The sequence below is a fragment of the Echinops telfairi genome, unplaced genomic scaffold (assembly GCF_000313985.2).
Source record: "Echinops telfairi isolate 266 unplaced genomic scaffold, ASM31398v2 ScPeMD7_7416;HRSCAF=8454, whole genome shotgun sequence".
NCBI lineage: Eukaryota > Metazoa > Chordata > Mammalia > Afrosoricida > Tenrecidae > Echinops > Echinops telfairi.
Genome location: NW_022111316.1, coordinates 5,932,753 through 5,945,380, shown reverse-complemented (window position 1 = coordinate 5,945,380; position 12,628 = coordinate 5,932,753). Strand labels below are relative to the sequence as shown.

At 36.8% G+C, this 12,628-nt stretch overlaps 1 protein-coding gene across 1 annotated transcript; it reads left to right on the top strand.

Moving 5' to 3' along the window:
- The first annotated feature begins 2,192 nt into the window (after window positions 1–2,192).
- LOC101664506 (olfactory receptor 1030-like) lies at window positions 2,193–3,176 on the top strand. Its single transcript, XM_004714946.1, has one exon. The coding sequence runs from the start codon at window positions 2,193–2,195 to the stop codon at window positions 3,174–3,176; it is 984 nt and encodes a 327-aa protein (XP_004715003.1).
- The last annotated feature ends 9,452 nt before the right edge of the window (window positions 3,177–12,628 follow it).

Genomic DNA, 12,628 nt, shown 5'->3' with positions numbered 1-12,628 from the left:
CACACACACACACACACACACACACACACACACACACACACACACACACACAAATGTTTGACAGAAACTGCTTTAACGAAAAAATTCACTGTAGCCAGAGAGAATGGTCCCAGGTGAGGCCACTGGATGCACTATCTCAGAGAGAGTTTTTCTATGCTTGCCTAGCTGGGAAAAATGCCTACTACGAAAGCTCTGTTCTACCCAGCACTATTCTGCTTTTTAGAGGGTGCCCCCACATATAGTCCTTCTTTGTAAGGTATGACTCTTGTGTTCTCCTAGTTTTTTATAAGAGCAGCAATAGCTTATGTTTTATCCACTTCTAATTCCCAACAGTCTAGCCTACAAGTGCTAACTCTGTATTCCTCAAGTTTCATGTCGACATAGCTAGATGGAGCACACAGACAATAAACCTGTAAATAATTGAAAATTTCAGGAAGTGAGATGAGGAAAAATTAATCATGGTTCATGGTTAGAAAATAATTTGGAATGGACTAACTTGCCAAGTTATACCTCGCAGAGGCTATCTTAGTAGAAGAGAGATCTAAACTATATATAAAAGGAGTCTTCCAAAAATCTAAGGGGAGAATATTCTAGGCAAGGCAACAAGTTCAAAGGCATTTAGGTGATAATGTGTCCCAAGGTACAAGAAACAGCTAGTAGGTCAATGTGATCAGAGCAGAGGAAATGAAAGACAAAGTTCTAGAAGATGAGTTTGGGGAAGCAAATAGAAATAATCACCTAGATCCTAAAATTTTGCCCAAGTGTTATGGGAAGAAAGCCTTGAGCCATTTTAGCAAGCCAGCAACAGATATTTGATGACTAGAGCATTCCAAATGTGGAAAGCCTGAGACCACGGAAGTAGCTTCAGTAACAGGTGATTTTATCTGGGAACTGGCTGGTGGGAGAAGAAATGCTGATGAGTTACCTTCAGATTCAGTATGAAATATGTTGATGGAGACCCTGACAGGATAGTTTGTAAGAAATCTGTGTATGGAACAGAATGAGATAGATGGTTAGAGTTGAGATAAAAGGGGCTTTTCTGTAAAACGGGGAGTAACAGGTGAAGAAACAGGCCAGGTTTGCGGTTGTGAATTTGGAACAAGCATATTGGAATAAGCATAACACCAAAGGACTGGGAGAGGCTCATGATTGCTGGAGGCTGAGTGAGAATGAGGAATAAAACGAACCTGAAATGCATGCAACAGAAAACGTAGCTTTATGACTCTCAAGCACTAGATGTTTATCCAAATGACAGGAGCTTATCTTTACTGGCAATGAAGGGTGCCAATCATTCCATTTGCTCCATTATCTCAAGCATTTCAATCACGATCAGTCTATCACAGGGATCATGTCTGGGCATAAGCGACTTAGATTCAAAGCCTTAATGGGGACACCAATGGAAGAAGCCCATTTCCATCTGGCTTCATAGCAAACAGCCAGCACAGTGTGGTGCATGCGCTCCATCATCTCTTCTTCAAATGCATTCCACACTATAATTAGTCCCACCAACCCTCTTGATGGCAGTTATTGAAACCCTTTGATATCTGAGGAGACAGAAACTAATCGACTTTTATGGCATAAAATGTACATAACATAAAACTTTCCATTTTAACCATTATGAACTGTACAATTCAGTAGCATAAATTGCATTCACCATGTTGTACCACCAGCACCACCATTCGTCTGCAAAACATCTTCATGACCCCAAACAGAACCCCTTTACACAATTAAGTAAAAACAGCTCTTCATTGCCCCCTCCTTAATTTCTCTTAGCCAGTAATCTACTTTCTATCTATGCATTTGTCTGTTTTAGATAATTCATATAAGTGGAATCATACAATGTCTGTACCTTTGTGCCTGGCTTCTTTCATTTGGCATAAAGTATTCAAGGTTCCTCCATATCATGGCATGGATTAAAGCTTTATTTTCTTTCCGTGTGAGTACTACTCCATTGCATGTAGACACCGCATTTTGATTACACAACCGTATGGTGATAGAGATTTGCGTTGTTTCTACCTTTGAGTATTGTGATTAGCATTGCCTTCAACATTGGAGCACAAGAGCAATTCTTATTAATCTTTGTATTTCAAAGTCAATTTTAAAATGCACATTGTTTTCTTCTTATTCTAGAATTGCATGTAATTTATTTCTCAGTTTACATATGACCAAGGGTTCTACTTTTATTAAAGAACATGAAAATGAAGATAGTTCCCAAACACAATCGCACTGAGGCAACTGAATTTATCCTCCTAGGACTGACCAGCCGGCCAGAGCTGCAGCTCATCCTTTTTGTGGTGTTTCTCCTGATTTATCTCATCACCATGACTGGGAACTTAGGCATGATGTTACTCATCCGCTTCACGCCTCGACTGAAAACCCCTATGTACTTTTTCCTCTCCCATTTAGCATGTGTGGACATTTTTTATTCCACAAATGTCTCTCCCAAGATGCTTGTTAACTTCTTATCTGTGAAAAAAACCATTTCTTATGCTGGATGTCTTACCCAGTGTTTTGTATTTGTGACTCTGTTGCTTACTGAGTACTACATGCTTGGTGCTATGGCCTATGACCGGTACATGGCCATCTGCAACCCTCTGCATTACAGCAGCAAAATGTCCAGACCTGTTTGCATCTCCCTGGTCACCTTTCCCTACCTGTGGGGCTCTATGGTAGGGACAATGCAAGTAATATTGACTTCTCGCCTATCTTTTTGTGGACCCAACACCATCAACCATTTCTACTGTGCTGACCCACCCCTTCTAATGTTGACGTGCTCTGATACTTATATCAAGCAAACTGCCTTGTTTGTGTCTGCAGGGATTAACCTCACAGGTTCCCTGTTCATCATCCTCATTTCCTATGTTTTCATTTTCATCACCATCCTAAGGATGCGCTCCAGTGAGGGGCAACGCAAAGCTTTCTCTACCTGTGGCTCCCACTTGACGGCCGTCACCATGTTCTATGGGTCCCTCTTCTGCATGTATCTGAGGCCTGCAAATGTGCAGTCTGTTGAGCAAGGGAAAATTGTGGCAGTGTTTTGCATATTTGTGAGTCCCATGCTGAATCCGTTCATCTACAGCCTGAGGAACAAGGATGTGAAGCAAGCTTTGAGAAGAGTGTTTGTGAAAAAGCTTGGTAAAATACAGAGACCTTCTATTTCTACTATCTCTCAATAAACATTGAGTCTCAAAGTCAATAAAATCCACCCTTCCCTTGTTTCAGTCTCAAATAAATCCTCTGGCATAACATTTTCTATGTACTTGTAGTTGGGATCAATTGGAAATCGGGAATTTATATTCATTTCCACCAGACTAGTTAATAAGCAAATCCTTATTTTCACTCCCCATTATTGCTGATAAGTGCCATTGAGTCTCTTCTAACTCATAGCAACCCTGTGTACAGCAGGAGTAACGGCTGCCCTGCTCTCTGCCATCCTCTCAACTGTTGTGATGTCTGAGTCCATTGTTGCAGTTACTGCTTCAATTCATCTCTTTGACTCTCTACCAAGCATGTATTGTGTGTTAGACAGGGTTCTCTAGAGAGATAAAGCCAGATTGCTGATAATTTTAGATATTTATTTATAAAGATAATTAGATATATAACACAAGAAATGAGCTGCTAAATTATATACAGATAGATAGATATATAATACAAGAAATGAAAAATTAAATTAGAAAGCAGTACAAATGGCTCAGTGAAACTCACTCCCGTGAGAGAGAGAGTTGTGAGAGACTAGCAGTCCTTCAAGTCTAGTCTGCTGCCAGATCTTCCTCTATTTATAGAGAGAGCTAGGCCATCTCAGCACAGCAGCCGACCGCAAGGCAGATCACCAACTGTCAACCAACCACCAGTCCCAACTGCCAGTCCTCAGCTCCAGAGATGTCTTAAAGGGACCTGAACTTACAGCGACACTGTTCACAGGCCAGGCATCCCACAAGTAGTGTAGCCTATAAATGTATTTATAGGCTACAGAACAAGCAAGGCAGCTGCACACTGGACCGATGATCAAAGAGTGAGAGACAAGAAAGGTGAGGGTCACCAAGCCATTTATCTCTCTGCCCTTCAGTTAATCCCACTTGTGTTTATCGGCCAGGCTGGCACAATAAACTATCTCACACTGTGACCTTCTTCAGGGACTGAGTCCTCCTAATAGCCTATCCAAACTAAGCAAGATGAGGTCTTGCTATCCTCACCTCTAAGGAACATTCTACTTGTACTTTTTCCAAAACAGATTTGCCCATTCTTCTAGCAGGCCATGGTCCATTCAGTATTCATCACCAACACCATAATTCGAATAAGTCCATTCTTCTTTGGTTGTCCTAATTCACTGTACGGCACTAACATGCATATGAGGCTTTTGAAAAAACCACGACTTAGTTCAGCATACCTTATTCTTCAATGTTACCTTGAGGACTAAGGTATGTCCAAGTCATCCAAGTCATGGTATTTTCACCTCCTAATGGTGCAAACAAATCTGTCTTGGGAGAAGTACAGCCATAATGCTCCTTAGAGACAAGGTAGCAAGACTTCATCTCACATACTTTAGATATGCTGTCAGGAGAGACCATTCCCTACAGAAAAACATCATGCTTGATGAAATAGATGATGGGCACTGTAAAGAGAAAGGCTCTCAACATAATAGATTGACAGAATGGTTACAAGAATGGGCTGAAACGTAGACCAACTGTCAGGATGGTGCAGGACCACATAGTGTTTTATTCTGTTGTATATAGGATCACTATGACTCAAAACTGATTCTATCACAAGTGACGATGACAATGGCACAATGTTTAAGTTCTTGCCTACTAACCAAACCTACCAGATGTGGCAGTCTGATTCCATAAAGATTACAATCTAATAGACTCTATAGGGAGTTCAAATCTGTTCTGTAGAGTTACTATGATTCAGAATCACTTCAGATGATCAATAGTGAGCATGTCTAAGCAACCCCTCTTCATGAAAACGAAGTGATTGACTATATTTTACTGAATAAAATCGTGATTTACATTCATATAATACAATACATAGTTCTGTTTAATGAAATCTTATTAATTGGCTTGGAAAGATGTTATATTTCTAATCAGATATTTTTATAACAACACCTTTGGAGAATGTTGGCACTGTTTTCTTTCATTTGAAGCCTTGTGTTTTTGTTATTTCAACAAAGTTTTAATATTTTATATTCATATATAAATTCAATATTTTATACTCATATACTCAAAAGGTCAGTCACTTTTTTCTTTAATTAAAATAGATGTCTTTCTTAAAAAGAAATGCCCTTGTTTGATTTAGAATTTCCCTTTTTCATAATACCTTACTCTCTACATTCTGACTTTTTTTTTGTCTCTGTCATGCTTAGGTTTTATTATTCACTGTCATCATATACATGGGGATATGGGGATGAAGGTTCAAATATTCACCCTTCCTTCCCAACATCCACTCTGCATAGGCCCTCTTCCTTTGTGAAGAGAGGTGATGGATGGATGGATGGATGGATGGATGGATGGATGGATGGATGGATAGATGAGAGACAGAGACAGAGAAACCTCACGCAGGAGGGCCTTCTCTAGGCTCTCAGAGGAAAGGATCGGGCTGAGAGTAGGAGCCATTCTGACATTTTAAAACATAATTTAACATGTACCTTTATATGCATTAAATTGTTTTCCAAATGAAGAATAAGCATATTCCAGACTGCTTAGTATATCACTTTATTTTAATATTAAGGTTATTTTCATTTCCCTCAAAAGAAAATCAAAATTACTCATTATATTAAAATACAGTTCCATTTTTTTCTGTAAAAACTTGTCCCATTCCTTACTTGTTGAATACATGCATAAAACCACCAGCAGTTCTCTGAATGAAGAATACTTCTGAATAGAACTGAGATTAATTTTTCTGATTAAGGTAGGATGGTTAGAGGCAATTAACCCATTCCCACTCCTAACACTAAAGAATTTCAAACTCCTCAAGCACTTTAGGAAGGGAAAACAGGCGCTTAAAGGAAAGGAAACCAGATAACCATCCAGTTCAATACAATCTTTTAACTCCTTGTACTTTCCAGGTTTTATAATAAGGTACCAATAAAAAGAACATCTTATTATAATCCTGGGGCCTTTGGTACAGTGGTTAAGAGCTCATCCACCTCTCTGAAGAAAGCTGTAGTAGTCTGCGGCTGGAATCCATATGGCGCAGTTGTAATCTGCCCTATGCAGTAGCTATGAGTCAGAACTGACTTGATGGCAATGTGGTTGGTGGTGTTTGGAATAGACTTCAATTATGGACTATCTAGTAACATGTTTTTGTTTGTTTTCTTGTTTATTAAGGCAATGCTTGTTTATAATAGGAAATGAGCACATAGATAATAGTAAATAAGTACATAGATAAAAAGAACAAGTTTCGCTTCTCTTTAATCGTTCCTTCCAAAGGTAAGCATAAAGTATGCATCTTTATGCCATGTTCTTTTCATAAAATACTTTAAAAATGACTTTCCATTTCCTTAACAGAGAATTTCTTAAACATCATTTTAACAACATTATAGGAGGACAATAATGGCTTTTCACTCCTTTGTGAACACAGTCATCACATGCCTCTGTCATCCTGGCCATTGGGTCCTTACAGGGGTTCTAGGCATTGACAGGCAGCTGCCATCCTGTCTAGCAGATCCTGCATCTTTTGAGTTATTAATCACAGGCAGTTCTTGCTGTGCACAGTTCTGTGGTGACTGAGAACCCTGGAATACCAGGATATAGTCACAGTATGCAAAGCTGTCTGTTAGCACTTGCCAAGGGAGGACTGCCGACATTTTGAATACATCTTGTCTTTTTCTCAATTAGGAAAATAAGACTATGATAAAAATCTTCAGCTGGGTTTCTGATTATGTCTTCAGGGTTTCTCAGATTTGTAATATTTGAAAAAAAAGACTCCACACGTTTTTTAAGTGTCTTGAAATAATGCTTTAATTTGAAGTCTAAGAATCTATGATAATATTTCTTTCACCAACAATGTATGAAAGTGGTCATTTTTTTAACCCTTTTAGTTTTAAGTATGAGGATAACAATATCCCAGTTCATAGCTTTAATTACTGATAATTTTCTCTATTAATTTTAACATTTTAATTTAAAATGTTCTTTTCATAACTTTTCATGTTTACAAAGATGTACCAAATCCACTGCAATCTAGTGAAATCACACTCATAAAGACCCAATACATATTTATGTGGTTTTCAAATCTTTTCAGGAGAAGACAGCATCCACTTTCTGCCTTACAGGAGTTGGTAAGTTTGAATGACTGACTTTGTAGTTAGTGGTCTGACCTACAATCCACTATGCCACTTGGGAACATTTCTCTAATATCAGGACTTGGTAAACACAAAACAAATACAAAAACAAATATATAGTTTTTTTACAAAGAAAAATACCAAAATTATATCCATGTCAAAAACAGCAGAAAGAAGTTGAAGAGTGATGATCAAATTTATGTATCCCTTTTATTTGTATATATTTATGTTCTTCAAATATTTTCAAATTGAAGTAGTCTAAGGATTTCCAGTTGAATCAACAAAATACCAAATAATTTTAAAGTTTACTTTTGAACATAGACAAAAACGCATTGAAGCTATTACTGTCAGACACAGCTACTTTATGTCTAAATTGTTTGGAGTTTTATACACACATTTTGATTCTTAGAAATATTTACCAAGAGCTTTAAAATGATCAAAACATGTCATTAAGAAATCCACTTCTCTGAATGTTTCCTAAAAGCTTCCAAAAATATGTTTGAAGAGATATGAGTCAATCTTAAAAATAATAGGTACATAGGTAGGATAGAATAATGGTTTTCGATTACAAGGAATTATATGTGATCTCCTTCCTGGGGGACAAACAACAGAAAAGTGGGTGAAGGGAGATGTCGGACAGGGCAAGATATGACAAAATAATAATTTATAAATTATCAAGGGCTCATGAGGGAGCGGGGATCAGGGAGGGAGGGGAAAAATGAGGACCTAATGCCGGGGGCTTAAGTGGAGAGGAAATGTTTTGAGAATGATGAGGGTAATGAATGTATAAATGCGCTTTACACAATTGATGTATGTATGGATTATGATAAGAGTTGTATGAGCCCCTAATAAAATGATTAAAATAAAGAATAATGGTTTTCAAAATAAACTAATTGGAATAAAAAGCACCACTATGCTTCGAAGAGCTCTCTATTGGTTGATTACAAATAAATATCACTCCTGTTTCTTTCGCTATTTTCAATTTATCCTACATTCAGTATACATTATTTTTATAATTAAAATGAAATAGCATAGCACACTAAAAATTGTTTACCAAAAATAGTTCATCTGTATAAAAGTAAAAGCTTACTGCTTTCAAGAGAAAATTCAGTATTCAAATTACGTATGACATATGCTTTTAATTTAATTTTATAAATTATAATAAAATATGAAAGTATATAATATATTTAGAATAAGTTTATCAAAATATAATCAGAAATTATTCATTGATTCAGAACACATTACTCTTAAGTTTTACTTCTTCGTAGCATACATTCTTTTATAACTGGAAAATATGCTGCTAAAATGAAGTCATAATAGATTTATCATCTTCAAAATTAACTCATTTTATATTGAAAAGTAAAATAATTATACTTATGACGCACACATTAACCTGCTAATTTGCTCAATGTCAGAGAAAATATACACCAGATATTGCTAGGATCAATATCACTATGTTCATAAAAATCAGGAACAACAACAGAAGAACACAGAGTTGATTCTGACATATAGTAATCCCATATAGAGTTTTCAAGATTTCAGATCTTTATGGGAGCAGACAACCTCAATTATTTCCCACAGAGCAGCTGAGAGGTTTGAACCACTGACCAGGTTAGCAGTTTGATGCTTAGCCACTGTCTCCATGATTTCATCTATTCTGTAGTAAGAACCTCATTGGTTCATAATCTTAACACGGTAACCAGAATTTTCGGTGTGTTGAGGAATATGGTAACCACAGCAGTGATGTGTATTGGAATTTGAGTTGTTGTTGTTGTTAGGTGCCATCGAGTCAGCTCCAACCCACAGAGACCCTATGCACAACAGAACAAAATGCTGCCATATTTTCTATGAATAAGTCATTTTCTATGAATAAGTCCATATCTTCCAACTACTATTCTATTCTCTGTGTTTCTAACTTTTGCATTCCTACCACCAATAATCATCAATGCATTCTGATGACATGTTTGATCAATTTGCAACTAAAGTTGGTGGTAGAATTTTTCCATTTCTTCATCGTTAGCTTTGTGGCTGGTGCATGAATTTTAATAACAGCTGTATTGCTTAGATCTTTTCTTTGAAAAGATATCGATATAATGCTATCCCAGACAGCCTAGTACTTCAAGAATGACACCCAACATATTTTTTTATAATGAGTGACACACCATTCAAATTAATTGTGTTCTTCCAGGCATAATAAATCGTATTTTTTTTATTCAAAATGACTACTATCAGCCCATTGTAGCTCACTAATGAGTAGGATATCAATCTTTATGCATTCATTTTCATTTTTGATGACTTCCTATTTTCCTATATTCATTCTTTGCACATTCTAAATTCCGATAATTAGCACATCTTTGCAGCTGTTTCTCTTATCCTGCGTTGTGCCCCAATGGCAAATGAAGATCCCTCAGGCTCCACTCCCACAGGCATTCCTCTGCTCATGTCAGCACGATACACTTCACTCTGAAAGGTCAGCTCTTTCTCAGTCACATTCACGGTCAGCAGACCTGAGGGGCCCTTCTCTGACACTATTTCTAAGAGGATTCTTCTTGCATTCATTAGGCCTTCAATATCTAACAACATTTCCATTCTTTGCATCAGGTTTTCAGTGGCTACTTTCACCGACTGGGTAGCAAGTTCATTCTCCGTTGTCTGTGAATGTTTTATACTATCTCTATAAGGTCCCTATGAGTCAGTCATTGATTCATGCCAGGTTTTTTGGTATGTTTAAAGAGCTTCTAAAGTGGATTTCTTGCGAAAACTAAAATTCACTAAAGTGGATTTCTTCCAAAAACTAGTAGAAACACAGAAAGTAGAACAGTAGTTGGAAGATATGGACTTGGTGATAAAAATGGAGCTGGAGATCACATGATAGTCATCCAAAGACTTACAAAATGAAGGGAAAAATTGTAGTAGAAGTAAATAAAATAAAGTAATAAAATAAAAAGAGACTAAAAATAGACCAATAATGTGGGGTAACACAGTTGCCAAAATTAGATGTAAACTTGACTCATGAAAGCCATGGTAACTACCAAGCTTAGGAAATAAAACAAAGAATACAGTTATATAGAATAATTAGTATTTTTGAGCACTTTCACATTGATTCAAAACGTGCATTCAAATTGCTTCTAAATGTGGCAATCAGACCAGTCTCGTTGTTACATACGTCTGAGCTTAACAAGAAAGGAAGTTTGTTGAATAATAAGGGATACCACACAGACTAAATGATTCTGGTCTTTTCAAAAAGAAATGCACCATCAGGATTCTCCTACACTCATTTCTAAGAAACCCTGGTACCTTGTTACAGGCTCTGCTGATCATCTAGCCTGGTGCTCCATTACCATAGGGCAAACCCAAACAAACACACAGAAAAATGGTTCTGAGATTACCTGTCATTTCTAACCCCTAAAAATCACTCTTTACATTTTTCATTACTCTATGGAGAGAGAATTTTTAGGACCACAGCTTCGTTCAATCAACTCAGAATTAGGACTGGGGCCCAATTTTATAAAAACCACAAGTCAACTGAGGGATTCTCTAGAAAATAATTTGAAAGGTTTACAGTAAGTACAGAGGATTTAATATGAGCATTTCTTATAGTGGCACTAGTTAAAATAAAAATGGACAATATTAGAATACAAAATATTTAAGGCAATTTAATAAGGATGAAACATATATGATTAAATATACAGTCATAGCTGAATAAGAAAAATGGGTTAATTTGAATAAATAATCTCTTCTATAGTCTACCTCACTCCTGTTTTTCTCAATAGAAGTTTTGAGACCTACTAGACCAGCTTTACTACAAAAGTAAATATTAGGTCTTCACTATCTGAAAGATAAATACAATACCTATGTACTCATTATTACACTGGCTTGAAGAATTCCTGGCTCTGCAGGAGACATTTATAGAGCCTATTGGCTCTAGAAGAAGCCCTGGTGATGCTGGCAGGTAATACTAATTGAGAGACTGGAGGTTTCAGACCCACCAGCCATCCTTCTGGAGAAAGCTAAGACTACCTTTTGTAAAGATTTACAATGTCAGAAACCCTTTCTAGGATCACTAGGGGTCAGAAGAAACTTGATGTCACTGGGTTTGGGGGTTTGAAATTAACTTTATAAGGATCCCTGATGGCACCATGGGTTAAGTCTTGGACTGATAATGTCATTGGTATGCTAACTGAAAGATTTGTAGTTGAACCCACCAGCCTCTGTGCTAGAAAAATAGAAAGTAGCCTTTTTCCATGAAGATTGACAACCTTCTTCTCTGTTCTATGAGATTATGAATCTACTCCATGACATTAGATTTGTGTGTGTGTGTGTGTGTGTGTGTTATTCATTTTTTGGTTATTAGTCACCAGTCATAACTAATACACGGAGAAAGTATCTGAAATGCCATTGCATTATTTTGATGGTGGAATTAAATCCATATTCTTAGACAATTATAAACAAATGTTGACCATCGATTTTCAAAATCAGTAAGTATGGGTTATTATTTGAAAAATAATGTTGATGCGATTACTCAAAATTCCCAAAACATGAGTTTGGGGAACCTAAACATTTTTAAGGTATGGAAGAGCCATGTATTTAAATGTTTCAAAGTTAATCTAGTGATTAGCCAGTGTCATATAAAACACATTGTGAAAGAAATAATATAATCTTTAATTTTTTTTAATTTAAAGAGAGTCACTTTCTCTTAACGCTCTGATTTTGTGAATCACAAAATTCAGAGAGATAGATTTCCAGTGTATCCACAAGATTAAGTTAGTAAAAGTCCCCCCCACCCCCCACCAAGCAAATAAACACGTGTTCACGTAGAATTGTTGAACATTATACTAACCAATTCAGTTTCAGATAATCTTTGGCAAAAATATATTTCTGAGAGTTAAATACAAATGTATTTTGCAAGCTAACTTGTCTTAAAGGAATTAATTTTTAGGAGACATGAGTCAAAATGTTCCTAAGAAAACGAATTATGATTATCTAATAATAAGCTTACCTTTAAGTGAAAGTGAATATTTTACCAAAAGTCCTTAGTGATTAGAAAAAAATTGTCAACTACTTGGCAAATTTGTGAAAGAGATTCCCCCTGACCGCTTGCTGCATGGCATGAATCACATCCTTGTTCCTTAGGCTGTAGATGAGTGGGTTCAGCATTGGGCTCAAAAAAGCATAAAAGACCGCAATTATTTTTGACTCCTCTACAGACTTCTCAGAAGGGGGGCGCAAGTACATGCAGAAAAGGGTTCCATAAAAGATAGTGACCGTTGTCAAGTGGGAACCACAGGTAGAGAAGGCTTTGTGCCGGCCCTGAGCAGAACGCATCCCCAGGATGGCTGCAAAAATGAAAAG

What these genes read in the sequence shown, in the direction of transcription:
- LOC101664506 (XM_004714946.1), top strand. Translation starts at nt 2,193, where the DNA reads ATGAAAATGAAGATAGTTCCCAAACACAATCGCACTGAGGCAACTGAA.